At 39.0% G+C, this 23,404-nt stretch overlaps 1 protein-coding gene across 8 annotated transcripts in view; it reads left to right on the top strand.

The window, feature by feature from the left end:
* The window catches only part of LOC117385965 (adhesion G protein-coupled receptor L3-like), a 339,155-nt gene that overhangs the window by 211,000 nt on the left and 104,751 nt on the right, over positions 1 to 23,404 (top strand). For all 8 annotated transcript variants that reach the window (XM_055229021.1, XM_055229023.1, XM_055229022.1 and 5 more), the window contains one exon: positions 22,899 to 23,246. In XM_055229021.1, coding sequence (XP_055084996.1) covers positions 22,899 to 23,246 — 348 coding nt within the window. The remainder of the gene's footprint in view (positions 1 to 22,898; positions 23,247 to 23,404) is intronic.

The following is a 23,404-nucleotide window of genomic DNA, read 5'->3' as shown; positions in this document are numbered from 1 at the left end:
CTACGCTCTATTGTTCTTTTTATAAATTTGTGCATGTTGGGAGGCTTGAAACAAAAAGAAGCTGTTTTGACACACACAGGTAATTCTTTGCGCTATCTCATCAACAGCTCCAGTCAAAAATGTCACAAGTTATTTGACTGTGAACCGAAGTCCGTACCTCCGCTTACAACTGGGAATATTTTGTTTTTTTTCCCGTGCTTGCCGCTTACCATTTAATTCATTTTGCCTGCTTGACTACTCCTGCATCTCCAGTGAACCAGCCTTTAATATATTCATTCATTCAGCAAAGAGTGAGTTTCCGATGATGTGCTGTTAACCGCGGTATAATCCGTTGCAGCTAAGGAGACTGAGAAGGTTTTGTTATGTGCGTTTTGTGTGACATTATTATACATCACTTCTGAGACGGCATGTACAGTAACAAGCCATTCACATGCAAATGCCAATTCTAAACACTGCGTCTTTAAAAGATATATTTGGCGGCTGCAGCACCGAACAGGCTGCCCTCCAAAGAATAACCAAGGACTATGCCTCTTGAATATAGATAGTAAAATGTTACATTAAGTGGATGGATGAAGTCAAAGCACAAATAAAAATGTCAGATAAACAGACTGATAAGAAATGAAAGGGAGACAGAATGGACTCCCGAGCTATAAAGCATTTAGTTTGATAAAGTCAAGAGGAGCTGCAGAAGCCAGACTGCCTGCAGCTGCTGCGCGGTTAGCTGTTAGTATTTCACACAATATTGTCTCACAAGGGGTTTAATTTTGTAGATGGCTGCGTCTTTACACCAAAATTGTTTCGAATCAGCATCGCCGTCAACCACTTCACACCACATAAATTAAATGATTTTGAAGTTTGTATTCAGTGGTTTTTCATTTCTTTAAGCGTAAACTATTCAGAGATGTTAAATTGAAAGTTTATAGCGGCTCAATACGCGCTATTGCAGGAAAGGTATTTGAGATTGTAGGAATTATGGGATGGCTACAATGTTGGTCCCATCTCGCAAAAGCTAAACTTATAGTGCTTGATCATCCCAATTGGTGCTCATTTATTTGATTCACCGTGCTTTAGCATCACAGTGCAACTTTATAGGCGATCACTGAGGGTAGAATTATTGGCTTTGGCTCTATCTCGCGATATTACCAATTCAAATAAGGACATTTTAGGCTTTTTTCGCGTTCCCAGGCTACACATTAATATCTTCTTACCATGCCCATTAGCAACAAGCAGCTCTTTCTTCTAGCCAAGCAACAACAAGTGCATGAAGACATCACCGCCATCAAATATTCCAAAATGGCGGCCAAACCCGTGGCTGATGCAAAGATTTCATTTCACAGTCCTTGATTTTGGGGCTTAAATGTGAAGTGACAAACCACATTTGAGTTGCGATCAAACAGAACCAGCGTGGCGTCGTTGCTTGTATTTCTACACTAGCACAAACTCATTCCCACTGGCTCTTCCACTCGCCTGGGCTGACACAACCGGCTGTACCAATGGAGCATGGGAAATGGGCAATGGAGCAGTAGAAACACAGGCCTGTACCAGCAGCTGTGGCCCATGCAACGCTGTATGCTTCAGCTCAGGCTGCATAGAAGGCTTTCACTAGAGCGTGTATGAATGCGTTTGTGATTTCCTTTGTGTTTCTTTTCATTTCTGGGAGGGAATTTGGTTTGTAAAATGTTGGGGTGTATGTTAAAAGTCCTACATTACACAAAACATATTCTTATGAGCTTTAAGCCATGTTTTAATGTTTCCTCCTCAAAAACATACCTGGAGTTATGTTTTGTTTCAATCACACATGTTTGATTAATCCTGGTTTAGTAGTCTGTCTACATCTCCAAAGCTCAAAATGCACTATTCCACCTTGTGATGTCATGAAGTGGTCGTTTTCAAGTTAATGGCTAGCTTTTACCTAGAAATTTGCAATTTGAGGGCTGAAATCATCCAAGTGATTCTAGTGAAGGTGTATGAAGTTTAAAAACGAGTGGAGCACTTCCTGTATTACCACATGACTTCACAAGGTGGAAAAGAGTGTTTAGTCTTTGAGAGAATAACTCAGCCTTAATATGCAGAGTTTGTGTGACTGAAACAAAACACAACTCCAGGTATGTTTTCAATAAGGAAATAACATTATAACATAGATCACAAAACAGCACAATATGGGCCATTTAATATAGAAAAATAGATGTATACATTGCCTGGCCAAAAAAAATAAAAAGTCACCACATGCATTTAACTAAGCAAATAGGGCTGAGCCTCCTCCAGTTGGTCAGGTCGAGGTTCAGCAACAGTCTGTTCTCAAAGAATGAGGTCAGCTGACACCTGAATATACTGAATGACCAGGTTATTCCATCAATGGATTTTTTCTTCCCTGATGGCACGGGCATATTCCAAGATGACAATGCCAGGATTCATTGAGCTCAAATTGTGAAAGAGTGGTTCAGGAAGCATGAGACATCATTTTCACCCATGGATTGTCCACCACAGAGTCCAGACCTTAACCCTATTGAGAATCAGCATAATCAAAGCTAAAAGTGGTCCAACGAAATATGAGTGTGTGACTTTTTTTTTTTTTTTGATGGCAACTTTTTTTTTGTCCGGGCAGTGTATTATGGAAGACTTGGTGACTCTTAGCTGCCTATAAAATGTGAAATTCCTTTCCATCTCTATATCTCTAGGGTACAGGCTTACTGGGGGGATAAGCTCCAGTAACCCATGACCCTCTGCAATAATGTGGGGAAGAATATAAGCAGTGGGGGTGGTTTATAATGGAAAAAATTGACTGTAGGCTGCAGTTTGACTCTAAATCAAAATAAATAACCTAAAATAAAAACGAAAGCGCAGGATAGTCCCAGTAAACCATTTTTAAATACAGTATCATTAAAAAAGCTGCAACAAATAAACAGAATGAACCCGTAATTACCAATAAAAGTGACTTATTCAACGGCTACAGCTCAAAACTTTTCAACATTTCAACTTTTCCAACAAAAATACCCCAAAGCTCACCGCTTTTACAAAAAAACTGTACGCCACCTTATAATGTTCCAGCTTTAATATTGAACGATAAATCGATTTAGTAATTATCGTGACAGGCCGAGTATTTACATCCGACGCCCTCCCTGACACGACCTCCCCCTCGTATCTGCCCTAAAGACTGAACTTGCTACCTCTCTTTTCTCAAATCTGCAGTTTTCACCGTGGTCTCGGATGTTCTAGCCAAAAAAGCGGTATTTTATTTCCAAGGACAAAACGAGCTATGCCCAGGAGTGCTTCCATGACAACTCCATTGATAATTAAATCCAATGAATTGATAATAAACACTGCGCCAGCACAACCACTATTATCCGTATAAAAGCCCTCTCGCAAGTGTCTCTCGCTTTTGATGATTAGATTTGGGTCCAAACCGAACAAGGACATCTGTGTCGCAATATCAAACAATGAGGTCGTGCCAAACGGATGAGTACGGCAAGAAGAATGGGCCAAATGTATTAAAATGTGCGCTTTGTCACGGCTGTTAATGAGACTGATGCAAATAAATGTACACACAGACAGCATGCCCTCTGGAGGATTTTGCACTGACAGGTGGTGAACGCCAATGCCTCCGTGACCCACTTCTGCAAATCTAACCAATGAGAAGCTTTTGTTGTCGTAGAGCGCGGTTCGGATGTTGTCTGGAAATGCAAACTTTACTGATTTATTCATAGGACGCAGAGCACACGGCCCTTTCATTCACGGGGTTGCGTCATCCGTCTTGTAAGATATTTGGAGGCAGGGAGAGTACTTCAGCTAAGCTCATTAAGCGAACAGTGTGTGGAGGAATCGTTCGAGTTTGTCAGCTTCCTTCGTTCCAACTTAAATAGTGATGCCAGCCTTGTCGTTCGGTTCAAAGTAACAAGGATTTCCCAAAGATGATCAGAAACTGGGAATAGTCCCCACTTGAGTTTGTAAAAGAATCATTAACATTATCATTTTCTTTTTTTAGATTGGAACATAGTTGTCAATAAAAAAGGGTAAACGCTTCGGCAAAAAGATACACGCAGGGTAGACAAATTGCTGGGTTTTAGATGACATTATAACATTCTATAGGCCAGTAACGTTTAATACAGATGGAGGGCAGATAAAATCAATATCGTTAAAATGCAGCTCTTAGGTCGAGTCACTGAAAGAAATCACTAGGTTCAGCTTTTGTAAATTTACTTTTTCAGTTATTTAGTCGCAAAGTACAATGTAATTAATAGGAAAAAAGGAAAAACTGGCTCTTGACATCACTTTGTACAATCTGAAAACCCCCAATACTGACAAAAATAAATAAATAAATCTATTTTTTTCACATTTTCAGACACAATTTCAACAGTACTGAATCAAAACAAAAACACTGAATTCTTGCAGACGAAATCATTTTAAAAGTCTTTTATATTCAATTCCATAGATTTGAACTTATCAGCCTATATAGTGCCAAATTTTATATTCACCAATGCCAAGAGACTTTGTCCAATTCCCATTAGAGTGATGAGAATAAAATAAAAAGGTCAGCATGTAATATCTTAAAATTCCTAAATTAGGCTATTCAGAGTTGCGTTGAGTTTCAGCTTTAGACTGTAGATATAAATGAACATTGCTAACCTGCTAGCTGCTGCGTTCCAAATAGGAAGTGATCATGGAAGCGCTTCTGGCTCCATCGATTCTGGCTCCGGTTCACTTTACATTGTAAAATTGTCACCGCTTTCTCTGTAACCGCTGCACTGAGTCTCATCATTTTGGCCTTAAATGTTTGTATTATTTCCCTCTACATGATCCTGGTATTTTTATTTCGCCACTGTCTGTAAATCAAGATATAAAAATTAATAACAGACGAATGAGGCACCTTCTTTCCCTGAACGTTAGCAACAGGTTTGATTGACAGCGTTGCTAATAGCCTGCTCCCTGCTAAACCAGTGGCACAGGCGGGAAGGGGCGTTACCTTCAACAGCCTCACTCTGGATTGGCTGTTTAGTTGCTATGATACGCACTGTCTAAATTCCTAATATGGAACTCGGCTCCAAATTCGTCTTTATAACTGCTCGCCTCGATGAGCTTCATTTGGCTGGAGGCAAACGCTATGGGTGACACCACACTCACTTAGTCCACTTCTTTATACAGTCTATGGTTTCAACTTCCAGGCATAGACAACATTTTGTGGACCATTCCAAAAATCGGCAATATATCTATTGTTTTATTCTTCTGAAACCCATGGATAAGTATTTGAAAACTCATACATCTCATGACGAAACCTGACACAATCTGAACTTCCTAAAATCCCCTTGTCCACGACTGTTGACAAAAGTTTCAGCTGCTTGCCTGTATAGACGTGCCCGCAGTCCATAAAGCATCACCCCAATCTGATGTCTCAATTACCCGCCCTGCGTAGCATGACGGCTCCTCTCAGTGTTTTCTCACATAGCCTCGTGCCTCCCGTACAGTGCGTGCCACAGTGGGCGTCATGGATACGTAGGCTGTCTGTCTCTCCTGTTATTTTGCCACATGTTGCCATCTGGCCACGGCACCGTGCCAAATCCGCCCTGGCACAGAGGAAGCCCACATACGCCGCGGGGCCGACCTCCGTGCAGAAATGGCTTTGGACGCCCGCTCTTGGTCTTGGCTCCTGTTGGAAGAGCCTGACACATGCTAAATTGATTAAGAATTTTTAAGCAGTAAATGCAGTCTGGCAGAGGCGGTGGAGATAATGTGAGCTTTTAAAGGACCACTTTCATTTCTGTCTCTTTATGAAGTCAGTGCCCTGGAGTGTCATTATAGCCATTTTAGTCTGGATCACTTATTATTGGACAATAGTCTGAATTTAAATTATACACAAATGGTGTTGTGAAGGCTTAGAAATGTGCAGAATTGTTTTGTTCATTGTAGGACTGGGAGATGAGACTGCAGGACATTGTAGGACTTGGCAAAAAAATGTATCACAATTAAATGTTTTCTCTTATATAATTATTATTATTATTTTTTTTTTTCTTGAAAAAAAAATATTGAGCCACTAAATAAACTTCTAATCAATGTCATTTAAACTACTTGACTGGTGGACTGGCTGTATACTGGCTGATCTTTAACAATTTGAAATGATTGGATCTTGAGATATTAATTACACAGTAACCCAGTGGTTTGTCAGAGTCCATAGATCAGTTGGTAGAGTGTTTGTCGACCGATCTAAAGGTTGGCGGTTCGAAACGGCATAAACATGCGTGGTCAGATGCACTAACCCACAGGTTGATGGTGCGAGTCCAGCTCCCACAGATGAATGCTGTCATTATGTCTTTGGGCAAGACACTTGACCCCCCTCGACCTGGGTGTCTGTGCACACTGGTGTATGAATGTGTGTGGGAAGTCAGTGGTTCTTTGATGTAAAGAGCTTTGAGTGCCTTAAAGGTGGAAAAGTGCTATATAAAAATGTGAACATTTACCATTTTACCATCTGTACTGGCTGCCCCCCTTCTGTCAGTCTGCCCTAAGGCAACTGTGAAAAGCACAACAAGGCAAATCAATGAGTTGAAATTCCCTGGAATCCTTGTCAACACAGCCAAATTGGGAAAAAAAGAAAAAAAAAATCTCTTTGCTGCCTTGAATTATTTAAATAATAATTGTCACATTCACCAAAATAGATGCAACTTGACATTTTGCATTGGTTTATCTTTTGTTCCTATAGCTACATGTGTACATGTGTAGCTGCATGTGTAGCTACATGTGTAGTGTTAAAATCTGTCACTATGGCTATTTCTGTGTTTATTGCACGTTTTTACAGCGTATCTTACCTGGAAATGTAAATTTTCTATGCAGGTGGAGCAGTTTTTGATGTCAGGGCTCAAGAATGTAGGCTACATGCTCATTTTGCACCATGCACTTAGCGCATGTCCCAGGCACCTCCAGCAGAAAGCCAGTTTTATTTTCAGTTTAGGATTATAGTTTGTTTTTTTTAAGGCATTTTCCAACACACACAGAGGGACATGCAATTACACTACTGCTCACACACTCCTTTAATGCTGACGCACAATGGGCTTCTGTTAGTAATGCAGCTTTAGACTTGTAGCATAGAGACAGAAAAGGCTTTGTTAGTGATTTTAGAGTAAACTTGAAATATTCAGATAAGAAGTCGAATGTACAAAAATCGCTGGAAGAAATATATTATTATTTCATGATTCACATTATCATTGAGAGATGACAACATTTATTCTGTCTGTTTGTTTCGGGGGATGGAAGTCAGGAAATATATCTATATCTGCTGGGTCTTATATACAAGATACAGCAGCTTCCCGTTTTTAGGCAACATTTTGAGGACTTTTGACCATTCAAAAGATACAGTATTTTCTTAGATGGTTATTTACTATGGCAACAATGGTAATGCAATATCAAACTGGTAACTGTAAATTTTAATTTGGATACTTTTTACTTTTACTTTACTTTTACTACATTTGAGAGCAGGTATCTGTACTTAAAATTATTTTTTCATGATTGAGGGATTTATTTTTAAGATATTTGAGGTTTAAGCAAACAAAAATATACACATAAAAACAGCTAGGAAAAATACAAATTCAATTGTTTCTGTCGAACAAAATTTTGCACAAATCTTTATCAAAATCGCTACATTTGAAGCTTTATTAGACCTGAAAATCTGTGCAAAGTCCTTCAATCTTTGCTCTTTAAGTACATTTTTAAATGGACACTTTAATACTTTTACTTGCGTAGATTTTTTCATCACTTTTACTTTTTGTTTTTTCTTTTTGCTCTAGTATTTGTCCTTTTACTTAAGTAACACAATTGAGTACTTCTTCCACTGCTGCTCTGTGTTTGTATTATCATTTTTATTCTATTGTATCAAATTGACTTTAGGTTAAATATACAATAGCATCTCTTTCTCCGTGACTTTTCTCAAGCCGTTCTTAAAAACATTTTGCCCGTTACTGCATAATCTAGAATAATTTCAAATTTCCATAGCCAACCATCATCTTAATGTGACAGACACCTCCCTTAATTTCCCATGTTGCTCACCCCTCTCGTTCCACTTTGTATCTCATGACTACTAAAAAGAACATTAAATATGGTCAGATTTTTCACGCTACCTTCTCTGCCTTATACTCGTGTCCATGTCAGGATTGATGGATAGGGCCGGGCTCTTAATTGAGGGATTGCCTGCCTCGTCTCTCACTACACAGGTGATCTGTGTATGATTTCTGGATCAAGGTAGAGCCGGAGAAAGGATCATGATGGATGGGCGGTTGGGAGAGTTTTCCAGATGGGAATCATGTGATGTATAAGGAGGAAGTGTGTGCTCTGATTGAATAAACATGACAGAACCTGCGATCGGGTTTGAAACATGAGCATCCCGGTGGAAATTTGACAAAGTCCTCGTGAAGATTCTGCATCAGAGTCAAAAAAAAAATTGTGAGATCAGCAAAACAAAGCTCTATCAATCTGGTTTATGATAATAGAGTGCCGTGGAAAGGGGGATTTATGTGGGATGCATGTATTAAAGCGCAGGGAATATCTGACAAAGGCACTTGTGTGGTCTTGCAACATTTGGTGAAGACACAGGGTCCACTGGGAGTCCAAATCTACAATGACAATTAAAATGGATGAAATGAATGTCACTCCCATGCATATATAGTAATAATAATGTATGTTATTTATATAGTGCTTTCTGGACACTCATATTTGATTTATATAGTGCTTTCTGGACACTCAAAGACGCTTTCCATGGCATTCATTCAACCCCTGATGATGGTAAGCCGCTTCTGTAGCCACAGTAGCCCTCAATTCAATCCAATCACTTTATTTAACCCCCCGAGAGGCAATCAGAAAGCAGGGAGAGTAGCAGAGTTACTCTTAATAAAGGTACACATTAAATCAATCATAGCATCCATACAATACAGCTCATGTTAAACTGAGATGTTTCACTGCTGGGGGAGGAAGGGGTCAGAGTTGAGGCGCTGAACGACGGAAGGGACAAAGGTCTGGCCTCCTACAGCCAACACAGCACAACCTGCAGCCACTCAAACGGGTACGGAACATAAGGATCTCGTGGGCCCGTCTCATGGTTTGCTGGTCACTTAGAGTTGGGTGTGATCTGACTTACTGACCAATCATTTTGGAGAACTCTGATCAATTGTGGCCTGTTTTTGAACACTGATTGAGTAAAGCCACATACATGAGAAGGACAGAATGCTCTCGATAAATGTAGAGGTAAAAGGTCATCGTGATATTTTTATTTTAGGTACTGCCTCTGGTGACATTTTTAAAGAGCTCGTCTGTGGTTGATGAGAATTTTAACAATTTATCAAAAATAGTTCTGAGTTATTTATACTCTTGAACTATAGACTGAGGTTGACTTTGGACACAAGGCTGCCAATGTGGGCCATCGACCCCTCCGACTGCCCCACTGCAGCGCCCGGTTAAACCCACTGGCCCAACTCTAGTTAACTTTTGAGTTGCTCTGTGCCATGTTTTCCACAACTGAGTTCAGAAAATATTTTTCCATGAATTCATTGGCATTACCTTTTAGCCATCCACAAATATACGCAGAATTAGACTGCACTCCAGAGACTAGAGTCAACAGACTGTTTACCTCCACACTGCAACATCGGAGTACACCTTTTTCAGCACAGGGTGAAGGCGCGGACTAAAATACACGATCAAAATGCACGTCTCCTACACTTTTTACGTTATTTTTTGTTGTTTCCTCATCAAAAACTTACTGGAGTTGTGTTTTGTTTCAGTGACACATGTTTAACACACAAACCCTGCGTATTTAGGCTGAATTCTTGTCTCAAACAGAAAACACTGTTCCACCTTGTGATGTCATGTGGTGATACAGGAAGTGCTTCACTGCGTTTTTAAACTCCATACACCTTCACTAGAATCATCTGGATGATTGAAGCCCTCGAATTACCAATCTCTACTGAACTAAAGCTAAAAAGTAGATGTCATGAAGTGGTAGTCTTCCAGCTGACATCACTAGGTGGAACAGAGCATTTGGAGCTTTGGCGATGTACACAGACTAATAATGAAGTGTTACTCAAACATGTGTGAATGCAACAAAACACAACTCTAGGTATGTTTTTGATGAGGTAACAACGTTCTAACATGGCTTAAAGCTCACAAGAGTCAATTTTGTGTAATATGGGACCTTTGAATACATTTTTAAAAACGACTTAACGCTACTCTTGAACTGATGCGTTTAAAATAATAAACCGTGTATTAATAAAGACCAGCTAAAGATTGACATCACACCTTCATAATCTAATGACACAAATATTGACCCAGTTGCCAATAACGCTGCAAGGATGGCGCTTTAAAATCAATTAGGGGATTATTTATTATAGGCCGGCGGCACTCTTATGTCGTGGCAGTCCCTCGTGCGGTCTCGGGTGCACGTTTACAAGCACAGGTCTGGCTCCAGTCTCTCGCACATTGCCGCTGTCATTTGAATTCAAACAGACCGACGTATCTCTGTGCATATATATGAGCGGCGCGCACTCTCCCGGTACTGACTGACCTCCAAAGATGCCCTCTCCAGTCGCAGTACGGAGCGCGGGGGGAATGAGAAATTAATTGCCAAACAATGCACAGCTCCCATCCATTACGGCCCTCATCATGTCAGATGATATCGAGGCATTACCGGATGTCTGGCTGCATAATTTACCCCCTCCTCTTCCTCCTCCCTCCTAACCCCTGTCTGAGGCTACGATCAAAGATAGGTTTGTGATACGGTGTTATGAGTATATTTAGAGCCGATATGAAAATTCGTACTGTTGTCGGTGAGTAGGCCCGGCAGGATAACTCAATTTGAAGTTCGATATATCGCTGAAGTACGTATAGACAATAAACCATAGTATTGAAACAGATTTATGCCACTGACACAATAACCCAAGGCCACATTTAAACCACAAAACTATTCTAAATGTATATTGGTTAAATTACTGGTGGACATTGCCTTATACACTGCCAGGCCAAAAAAAAAAAAAAGTTGTCACCTGGATTTAACTAAGCAAATGGCACGAGCCTCCTCCAGTTGGTCAGGTCTAGGTTCAGCAACAGTCTGTGCTCAAAGAATGAGATCAGCTGACACCTGAATATACTGAATGACCAGGTTATTCCATCAACGGGCATATTCCAAGATGACAATGCCGGGATTCATCGGGCTCAAATTGTGAAAGAGTGGCTCAGGAGCATGAGACATCATTTTCACACATGGATTGTCCACCACAGAGTCCAGAGGTTAAACCCATTGAGAATCTTTGGGATGTGCTGGAGAAGGCTTTGTACAGCGACCAGACTCGACCATCACCAATGCAACATCTTGGTGAAAAATTTACGCAACACTGGATGGAAATAAATCTTGTGACATTGCAGAAGCGAAATCGAAACAATGCCACAGAGAATGTGTGACGTAATCAAAGCTAAAGGTGGAACAACGAAATAATAGAGTGTGTGACCTGTTTTTTGTGGTGACTTTGTTTTCTGGCCAGGCAATGTATCTATCTAAATCCACAACATTGTTTCAAAAAATAATGAGCTACGCACTTATTTTGCATCTGAAATGAGTCATAGAAGTTAATAATTCAGCCTTTCACAGCTTAAATAAGCAACCAAAAATTTCCCAGTAGTGCAAAGGAAAAGTACACTCGATAAATATTGACCCCTCAGAAAAATAGCTCCACCTTTCATATATTGAACGAGAAGTTGAGAAGAACATCAAGAATTAACGTGACAGGCCTAAAGCAAAATTCACAAACTATAGGAACTTGCTTTATCAATATGATGTGACATAAAACAACACACAATAACGGCAAACTGTAAGCTGTGCTAACATAAGGGCCTACAAACCAATGTGTTATATAAAAATAGATATTGACTGAATGTAATTTCAATATATACAGTGTTTTGCAGTTTGTCTCTCTGCTTTGGCCGATGGACAAAATTTCCCGATAGGGCATAGCAAGGCCCATAAATGTAGGTACATTTATTGTAAAGTTTAAAAATTAACTTTTCGCTTTTGAATAACATTTAAATGTCAAAACACACATTTTTCTATAGCATTTTTCCACCTTCAAGACACTCACGCATTCACACACACTCATGCACCAGTGTACACAGACACTGAGGGTGAGGTGGATTAACTGTCTTGCCCAAGGACACAACAACAGCATTCATTTTGTGGGAGCTGGAATTGCACCGCCAACTTGTGAGTCTATAGATGTGACCGTTCAACCAATGATGTTTATGCTGAACCACCAACCTTTGAATGGGTGGACCAACACTCTACTGTCACTACTGTTATTTATTTGTAGTAATTTGTTGCATGATTGTGGTTTTTTTTTTGCTTTTTTCTGTTCTTTATTACTCTCAATTACACAGTACAGACTAATACTGCTTAAAAATATATATCAGTGCCAAATATCTGCAAAATGTTCAATGTTGGATCAATACAGATATCTGGACAATCCCGTCGATACCATCGATACTGGTACCAACATATCATCCATCCCTAGTTTGTGAGGCTGCCACCAAAAGGTTCCATGTAACGACACTAAGCTTTTATCACGGCTGCATTTCGAGCCGCTCGTATGTATCCAGTGTTTTGCAGGGATCAGGTGTCAGAAGCATTAAAGAGTTGATAAGCGTATGCAGGAGCTGAGTGAGTCATGCCATTATACGAGACGTTTATTGATCCGGTGAAGGACAAAATCGATGAGCCGGTCTTTGTGCCTCGAGATTAACTATTGTTCTAATTTTGAAGTACATGTAATATTCTTGATAACTGAGTCTCAACATAAAGTTTGATGATGTTGGGTATGAAGATGAAAATATGGATGAATGTTCCTTTGTTGGCAAATTTTATTTTTCACTTTTTGACTTTTGCTTCCGGGATGTAGTATATATAATTATCGTATTAATTTTCCCCGGTAAATAGTCAGATTTTTATATAGCGCTTTTCCACCTTCAAGGTACTCAAACCACTTTACGTCAAGGACTCACCCATTCACACACATATTCATACACCAATGTACGCAGATAGCATGTGTCTTGCCCAAAGACACAACAACAGTATCCATCTGTCGGAGCTGGAACTGCCAACCTTCTTATCAGTGGGCGAACTCTACCAACTGAGCTACTGTCGCCCATTGTTACTTTACACAAGCCATCTTTATCCCCAAATCTCCAAGTCCCCAAATCGGCATTGTCCTAACAAAACAAAAATACCACTTAAAAACATAGAAAGTAAAAAAAAAAAAAATCATATATAGTTTTTCTTTGATTATTTGACCTCAATATGCCAAATGTTGCAAATAATTAAAAACAAAAACTTGGAAGGAGATTTAAGCAAGTATAAAACCGGTGCAAAATTGTGTTGGCTGTGGATGAGTGGATCAGAGCATCTCCAAGTGTGCATCTCCCAGTCTGCAGTGGTCTTTATCCATTGAAAATGATCCAAGGAAGGGATCAGTGAACTGGCAATACTTATGATACATGTGGGGAGCAAAGACTGCCCCAAATCTGTTAAGATCAAGGAAAGGCTTGAGAATATCCAAAGTGGGATGGGTGATATTGACAAAAATATAATGTAATGTGGATTCACTTAGGGACGATTCCAGCTCGAACTGGTACGTAGTGTTGTTGTGTCCTTGGGCGAGACACTTAACCCTTCTTGAGTGTTTATGTCTATGAATGGGTGTGTGGGTACTAGAAATGGGACAAAATTGACGATAATTATTAGAATTACTGACAGTTTAAACATTTTTTGTATAGTAATATTTATAATTTTAATATTATGATAGTTAAAGGTCCTTTATTACACAAAATTGACACTTTTAAGCCATGTTATAATGTCCTTGCCTCCTCAAAAACATACCTGGAGTTGTGTTTTGTTTCATTCACACATGTTTAAGTAATCCTGGTTTATTAGTCTGTCCACAGCTCCAAAGCTCAAAATGTTCTGTTGCACCTTGTGATGTCACGAAGTGGTAGTTAACAGCTACCTTTTTACCTTTTGCTCAGTAGAGATTGAAGAACTGAGAATGAGGAAACAGCATTATAACATAGATCACATAGTGATCAAAGTCAGGGCCCGTGGGCCAAATGTGGCCCGCCATGTCATTTTATGTGGCCCGCAACAAGGTAAATTAAAAATTATGATTGTCTTTAAATATTAGTTTATCAGGAGATACACAGTTGCACAGCCATTTTTTCATATCTATGCGAATCCTGATTCTGATATGCAATATTTGTAACTTGGATCAGTAATAAATATAGAAACGGTTAATTAACAAGATTATAAAGTAGTTGCATTTATTTTGCATTACATTTGGTTACATTTATACTGTCTTAAAGTTACATCTGGTCTTAAAGTTACATCTAAAGTTACATGTGGCCTCTGTGAAAATGAGTTTGACACCCCTGACATACATCATAAAATTGCGTAATATGGACCTTTAAACAACCTATAAAATGTCCCACGAATGATTTTTATCACTTTTTTGTCACGATAAACAATATTATTATTGATGTTGTGGTTCATTAGAAGTAGAAAAGTGTTATATAACCATGGCCTTTTACATTTTAATCAACTGAATATTGGGAGGTTGACTGGTGGGGTGACTGCAACGTTTCATTTTTAGCCCCAAAATCCCTGCTCACATCTTTTGATCTTGACTCTGCAAGATTTCCCTCCTCTCGGTGCGGAAATAGCAACCCCTATAAGCCGGATCCATTTCATAACGGCTGTATTTTTTATTTAATTTAATATTTTTGTCCCGGAGCGAAGTTGAGTAAGGCTTATCTAATTGCGGAGGCCCTGGGATGCAGACAGAGAGGCTAATTAGTGAGGAATGGAGACTTTGAAATGAGACACAAAGCGCTGTGTGCTTGGACGACGGTGGCGGTAGCGGAAATGTGTTTAGTGAGAAGGATTTTTGTGCATTAGAAGCCAAGTGTAATGGGGAACCTTGTGCTTTCTGTCAGTGAAACATATATATAGGCCATATTTGTGACATACATATGTAGTCCATTTTGGTCTCATGTTTTTAATTATTGTGTTTTGTGTGATAATACTTATAAATATTAATACATATCTTAACTGTTGATCACTATTACATCAGTCTAGTGGCAGGTTGTGAAGAAGAGTTGAAAAAAAAAGATGATAAAATATAGGTAGAGCAAAAATACATTGGCAGTGGTGGAAGAAGTACTCAATTTTATGAAGTAAAACTACAGATAGCAGAGCAAAAAACATACTCAAGTAAAAGTATCGCTTGAAAAAAATCTACCTAAGTAAAAGTATTAATGTACCTGATAAAAAAATGCATTTAAAGAGTAAAAAGTAAAAGTACTGCGCGCTGATTTTGAGGTGTAATAATGCTTCAAATGTATTGATTTTGATAAAGATTTGTGCTGAATTTTGTTCAACAGAAACAATTGAATTATTATTTTTTTTATTTTTTTTGCTTGCTCAAACTGCAAACATGTTAAAAATAATCCTCTCAGCCTTTTCAGCAGGTCTCAAATGATAATAAAAAATGCTTTTACTTTTCAGTCCTGTTCAAAAATGTAGTGGAGTAGAAAGTACAGATACCTGTTCTCAAAATTAGTGTAAAAGTAAAACATATTCATTTTCTAATCTAGTTAAGTACAGTACTTTACTACTTTTACTTTGTTACGTTACACCAATGGTTACAGGGACACCCCATAACAAAACCACGCAAGGTTTATTTAAGTATTCACCTAAGTTCTTGGCATATTTGTATTTGTTTTATAATAACTGTGTAAATTATCGAGTGTCACATTTACTGCCTGCATTCAACTGGGAACTAAGTGTATAAACTTATCAAATTAGGGAAAACTATGCAACATTCTACCTAAATCTTGGTACAGGACAGGAAAACATGAATAGGACAAGATCTTGTGAGATAAAATTGCTGTAAGACTGTGTACACGTGGAAAATGACCAAGATTTTCACCAATTTATTTCCATATATCATACCGCTTAGTTACACCTTTTGAGAAGTTATAGTTCCTGAAAGAAGTGCTCACAACAAAGTACAAAGACTGCCGAAATAGTAAATAAAAACATGAGACCAAAATGGAGAAAGGAGGAACAAAATCGTCAAAATCTCATCAAAGTTTCCTCAGAGTCTCGTTCTCGTGGACTGAATCTCATATCTCATCTCGTCTTGTAGAAATCATGTCTCGTCCCACTCCTAGAAATTAGTCGTTGAACATTTTATTTATTTGTTTTTTAGTCATTTTAATTTGAAAGATCAACATCATCTTCTTCCTCCATGCAAATCACCATAGCAACTCTGGCTCCTACGCTGACAGTGGTTGCACGTTCACCGACCAACTCGAAGGTGATCAATTCAATCCCAACTCCAAACTAGTGAATGCTGATGTTGTGTCCTTGGGTAAGACACTTAATAAATCTTTCCCATGCATGAATATAGCGTCTGGGTTATTAATGATGGTCTGAGGGTCCAATACCGTAGATTTTTCCCGCCTTGCCTTTGTCAGTCTCCAGCAAGAATGTCTGTTACCCTTGAGTTAAAGTCTGAGGGCATAACTAAAAGCTTTTCAGAATTGTAATAGTTTTTTAATTATATTTTATTCCTTGAACCAGTTGACAAAGCTGAGAAACCATTGTTGAAAATATAAAGAGGCAATTAGTGAAGCTATAAACTTTGAATACTACAATCACTTTAAAATGTATCCTTTAATACAGAGCACTCCGTAGGTCAGATGTTGTACTGTACGTATAATAAATCGATGGTTACAGCAGTTTTCTTTTGACCATATTTTGGTTCAACATAGAAACATGCCGCAAAGGGCAGATTTGAAAGATTTGGAGGTCAAATCTGTTTTGTATTTTTTTTGGTACAGATACAAACGCTTTGGACATTCATATTCAGATTTGGAGGTCAGCGGAGAGAGTCCTTGTGCGCATACCCAAATGTTGCACAATGCTTGTTCTTGAACTTGTTTACTCCCCTCGCCGTTTGGATAGATCGGAAGAGCTGGCAAAGCAAAACAAAATGTCCTTGTGTTGTCTCCAAGGCGAGAGTGGCCGGCTGCTTTCTGCTACTTTTCTGCTCATCCTGTAGAAAAATACACAACTTTACGCGCAAGGACAGTCTTTTCTTTCTGGTTCGACCGGCCTGCTGCATGTCTTTGTTGGTATTTAAAGTGCATATGACAGGTTTTCATGTTTTTCTTCTGGTTCCATTATTATTATCGTAGTTGTACAGTGAAGTAGCAGATTGTGGAAAGTTGCGAAGAAAAGTACAAAAATACAGGACGTAGTGGTGAGTTCTAAAACCAAAACACAAAAATTCCATCCAAAACTCATAATTTTCTCTTGAATTAAATCATTTAACAAAATAAATGTGTAATTGTTTATATATTTGTCTAATCCTTCCATCTTCAAGCCACTCAAAGCTCTTTACATAAAGGAAACACTCATCCATTTATACACCAATGTACGCAGACACTGAGGGTGAGGTACGTTAAGTGTCTTGCCCAAAGACACAGCGACTGCATTCATCTGTGGGACCTGGAATCACACCGCAAACCTGTGGGTCAGTGGATCTGCCCGCTCAACCAAGGATTTTTATGACGAGAGCGCGATTCGAACCACCAACCTTCAGATCAGTGGACAAACACTCACAATTTTCACACTTGTTAATGTTATGGTTGCTATAGGTAACAATCATGGAACGTCTATGTATGTCATATCTGTTGCCCGCGTCCAATCTGGAAGTAAAATGATAAACTCTGAAAGACTAATTGAAAAAATATTGGAAAAAACAACAGCTTCGTAATACTTTTTTGTAAAATTGTAATTAGAATTGTGTTAACTTGTGAAATGAGTAGTCTAACCTGTCGGAAACACTTTCTGCTTGTGGACAAAAACATCCCATAAAATGATTCTACGGTATGATGGAAGAGATCATCAGAAATCAGTACTTTGACTACAGATGTGGCTCTTGATTGCAGATGAAGCCACCAACCCCCATAGCACGTCCCTGATTTTCTAAACCCATCTGGACGTCTACGAACCGTAAAACAGATTACCAGATGTAAACTTGGATCTCATTGTCTGCAAAAGTTAAGCCAATCACACAACGTTGATTCAAATCATAAGGCCGAGTCAGAGTTTCCCATAGCTTTGATTGGTGTCACGAATACGCTTCCATTTAAACGCACAAACATATGGATGATCTGTTCGTATTACGTTTGGCGGTGGTGACGTTTGGTGATTCGAAAAATAATATCCGACTGTCACGTTTTATTAGTGCGTGAAAAGTCGCCATTGTAGATTTTTTATTTAAACCATATACAAGACAGTAGTAGCTCAGTTTGGTAGTGTGTCTGATCGTTGATCCGAAGGTTGGCGGTTCGAATCCCAGTCTCTACATAAACATCATTGGTTGAGACGTCAGATCCACCGACCCACAGGTTGGCGGTGCGATTCTAGCTCCCACAGATGAATGCAGTTGTTGTGTTCTTGGACAAGACACTTAAGGAAATGCGCTATATAAAAATGTGAAGGTTTACCATTTACAACAAATGAGATTATGGGTAGAAAGTTAGAACCAAAAAGCAATTTCATTTCAATATACAGTTTCGTTTTAATTATTTACTGTAAAATGTACTTAAGTAAAGTACAGATACCTAAAAATTCGACTTAAGTACAGCACTCACTTGCTACTTTTCAACACTGGTTAAGGCCTTTCTAACTAGCTACGTTTCAGAGGTTTTCGACTACTTACTTAATCCACTCAACAAATAGCGTCGTAATCCCTTAATTAAACCTAAAACTGTGTGATTTAGCTGGGTAAGTTATAACCAATGAGCTAGATGTACTCCTGATAGAGCGCTACAACAGGATAATCCAAAACACCCGTGGATCCTAAAACACACAACAAATTATTTTCTTTGCTTGCGAAAACAAATGCTCAATCAACCTTCGGCTCTCGCTGTGATGGCAACCCATTTAATCAACCTTAGCCGTTCCTGGCTGCTGTTCGCTCTTAAATGCATCAACCACTGATAGTAATTTGGATTGTTTTACTCAAATCCCAATGGGAATTCGGTGACTTATGGTTTTGGATTTAGCATAGAGAGAGAGATCAGGCTAAACAAAAATTAGCAAAGTGGCCTCTCGCAGGTTATGGCTGTTATCTGAGCTCTCTTGATGCGTGACATCCATTACAGCTGCCAACCTAAAATCGACCCTCATTAGATTTCGTTTTACTCTCCTGTCATTTAGAGGCTGGGGCTATTCGTCACTTCTGTCATTCTGATTGTATCTTTACAATAAGCAGACAATGAATATCAAATAGCCTTCCTGTGGTATTGTGGGCTCGGGTTATAATACTACTTTTCTATAATTACAGACATGGTAAGGTAATACGTTTATAGCGATAGTACTGCTGGTGTACCTGGAACAAAATTAAACCTTAATGTTCCTATATTACACAAAATGGACTCTTGTGAGCTTTAAGCCATGCTACAATGCTGTTACCTTGTCAGAAACATACCTGGAGTTGTGTTTTGTTTCATTTACGCATGTTTGAGTAATCCTTTATTATTAGTCTGTCTACATTTCTAAAGCTGAAAACGCTCCGTTACACCTTGTGATGTCACAAAGTGGTAGTTTTCCAGTTAAGAGCTACTTTTTACCTTTTACTTCAGTAGAGATTGGCAATTCGAGGACTGAAATCATCCAAATGATTCTAGTGAAGGTGTATGGAGTTTAAAATGACATTTCAGCACTTCCTGTATTCCCACATGACATCACAACTTGGAACAGAGAAAAAATATGTGGGATTCGTGTGTCAAACATGTGCGAATGAAATACTCCAGGTATGTTAGTGATGAGGAAATAACATAACATAGATCAGAAAATGGTGTAGTATGACCCTTTAAACCAAAGACATTCATTTCAGTTGTATTTATCAATAAAAATAAAAATATACAGATGATATGATATATGGGCAAAGAGCAATAAAACACAAAGATATCATGTCTAGCTAGTATTAAATGCCAGGGAGGTGTGTTTTCAGTCTAGTTTGTGTTAAATATTGAGAGGATTTGACAGGCAGAGCGAATGAAAGACTCAGCTTTACTAGTAAAAATGGTCAGAATGTACCAATTTAGATAGAATGGAATCACACACACACACACACACCTCATCCAAATTGGGGAAAAATATGGAACTGGACCCACAGGTTGGCAGCGAAATTCTTGCTCCCTCAGATGAATACTGTCATGTTCTTGGACAAAATACCACCTTGCCCTCAGTGATGATTTATTGTTTTACCATTTACAGCACATCAGATTATGGGTAGAAAGTTAGAATCAAAATTAAATCCATTTCATTTCAGTGTATGTTCTCAACAGTATACATAAATATACAGTTCCATTTTATTTGGTTGTTTATTTATTCTTAAGTAAAGTACAGATACCTAAAAAGTCTACTTAAGTACAGCACTTGACTACTTTTATTTTGTTACCTATACCACATTTAAAAACAACTTCAGCTGACCACACATAAAAGTCAAGAAAAAACAAAAACTATACAGATAATATGATACAAAAGCAAAGAACAATAAAACACCAAGATACCCTGTGTAGCTAGTATTAAATGCCAGGGAGATGAGGTGTGTTTTTGGTCTAATCTTAAACTGCGCTAAATACTGAGAGGATCTGACAGATAAAGGGAAAGAAAAACTCACTTTTACTAGTAAAAATGGTCAGAATGTCCCAATTCAGATAGGACGCAATCACACTTGTGCCATACACACCCCACATCCATATAATGAGAAAAATATAAAACTGGACCAAGAGTTGACCGGGACTAAACCAGGACTTGAACAGGTCCAAACTAAGTCTACTAGAGTTAAAATAGATTCTGCTTTTTTCTACTATATCCACTATTCATTCATACAAAGTGAGTCAACGTGTTCTGATGCCCGTCTCCGAAGGGCACACCGGCTGATGCCTCCTACAGTGCCCCCCACAGGAAGACTCACACATAAGAAATAGACGGTTGACATAGAAAGAACATGTGCCCACAACACACAGTTATTGAGCATAAGTGAGACTGGCCCATGTCAACAGCTACTTTTAGAAAGCTCAGCAGGGGCCTGTGTGTGTTTGCTGCTGTGCCAGTGGGGCTCCAGGAGTACTACACTGTGAATGTGATGCAAAGTCACACCTGCCACATCAAACTGAAAAAGAAACACGATCCAGTCTCAATATGAGTTTTGTATTAGATCTTTATTCATTTATTTATTTATTTTTGTTTCAATTGCTGCGTTATATACTGTTATGTACATCTCTTAGTCAAATGTTTGAATACACCATCTCATTTAATGGTGTTTTTCTTTACCTTTACTACTTACTATATTTTACATACATACAAAAGACATCATATATATAAAGTAAGGTATATGGAATTATGTAGCAAAGGGAAAAAAGCAAACCCAACCTTCACTTTGTTGAAATTGCCACAAACCCTTGGCCTTCTCTCATTGAGCTTTGTGATGAAGACTCCTCAAATGATTTTCACTTCAGAAGCGTGCCAGGTCAGGTTCATGAAATGCCAATTGTCAAAAGCAATGATAAGTTGGTTCTTTTCAAGAATCTAAAATCTGAAACAAGTTGAGTTATTTTGAGTAGATTTTTTGTTTACTATGCAGTGGTCCCTCGTTTATCGCAGAGGTAAAGTTCTAAAAATAACCCATAATAGTTAACTATTATATATGTTTTGCAGCTGTAAAACCCCTCACCACACACTTTATACACTTTTCTCAGACAGGTATTAACATTTTCACACATTTCTCTCTTGTTTAAACACTCTCAAAGTTCAAACCTTCGTAGGCGCCGTTGTCGGTGCGAAACGTTTCATCGACATTGTGGGTTTTGTCGGGGAGAAACCTTGCAAACATACAGCACTTCAGAGTCACACTGCGATCCAGCATTTATGTAGACTTGTCTGAACGCATTCTGTACTGTACAGGAGACACGGCACGGAGGAGACTGATGGACAATGGTCTACAGTCCCTTAGCCAATCAGGATGCAGAACACAATGCACACTCATATGCTGTAAAAAAAAAAAAAAAAAAAAGCATGCCAAATTACTAAAAAAAATCTGCAAAACAGCGAGGCCACGAAAGGTGAACCACGATATAGCGAGGGACAACTGTATTCCGTATGTGTCTATTCATAGTTTTGATCTCTTCAGTGAGACTCTTCAGTGTAAATTGTCATGGAAATACAGAAGAAACACAGGTGAAAAACTGTATAGACTGGTAGTGTACAGTACATATGTATTTCTCAATATTGAACAAGAAACAATGTCAATGAATTACCCTGTTTGTCCAATGAGGTTCGTTTTGTCTTCTGTTAATTTATAGATTATTTTTCCAAACTAAGGTTTAGTTTGTTTTCATACCTGACAGTTTGGACTGCTCACTAGTGGTCTTCCTCAGAGTGACCACTCCGAAGAAGTAGTCACAGTAGTATAAGCTGGAGTAGTTATCCCACTTAGTCATTTTAGCTACTGCTGTTTTGCTACATTGAAGTTTCATTGTATTTTGTACAATTATAATACAGTACAATCTAATCTATTGAAATCTACTTGTAGTTGAAAGTTCTTGCAGTTCAAACACTTCTTTTTACTGCTGCTGAATGTCAACTTGCCCATTTTTATTCATAGAGACAGATCTTAGAAGTATTGCATATTGGAGTATTCTGAATGAACTGTTTTTTTTTTTTAAATAAAATCTGCCGTTGTGAATTATATCGCCAAACTCACAAGCTGATATTAATATTCACACTGTACTGTCTGTTTCATTTGCAGAATCCTCCTCCTCCATTATGGTTTACATGGACACCACCACCACCACCAGCCGCACCTCCGCTCGCCCCAACACCGTTACCATGACGACCACCACGACCAGAGCGAGCACCTCCACCACCACGACCACCCCGGTACCCTACTGGGCCCGCACCACGTCTACACCAGTGGCCCCGGTGCAGACGGTGGTGGAGGGTCTGGATCCCGAGGAAGAGGACAGGCTGCCGCCGTCGTCCAACCTGCCCAACATGAGGGCGGAGTTCTGCAGCCCCATGGTCATGATGGACGTCTCCTGGCCCAAGACCAAACAGGGGCTGGTGGCCAAGATGCCCTGCCCTCCTGGAACGATAGGTACTGCGCTCAAGTGCAGTCACGATAGTAAAATATCGTCAGGTTTTGAGAGTCTTGGTGCTGGATATAGATTCTGAGACCACGCTAATAATGAAAAACACTTTAAATGAACGGAACACGATTTAAAGGGAGTATGTTTAGGCTTCATTTTAGCACAA

Source organism: Periophthalmus magnuspinnatus, chromosome 18, assembly GCF_009829125.3.
Source record: "Periophthalmus magnuspinnatus isolate fPerMag1 chromosome 18, fPerMag1.2.pri, whole genome shotgun sequence".
Taxonomy (NCBI): domain Eukaryota; kingdom Metazoa; phylum Chordata; class Actinopteri; order Gobiiformes; family Gobiidae; genus Periophthalmus; species Periophthalmus magnuspinnatus.
The sequence above is the reverse complement of the archived record's forward strand: the minus strand, read 5'-3'. Positions and strand labels throughout refer to the sequence as shown.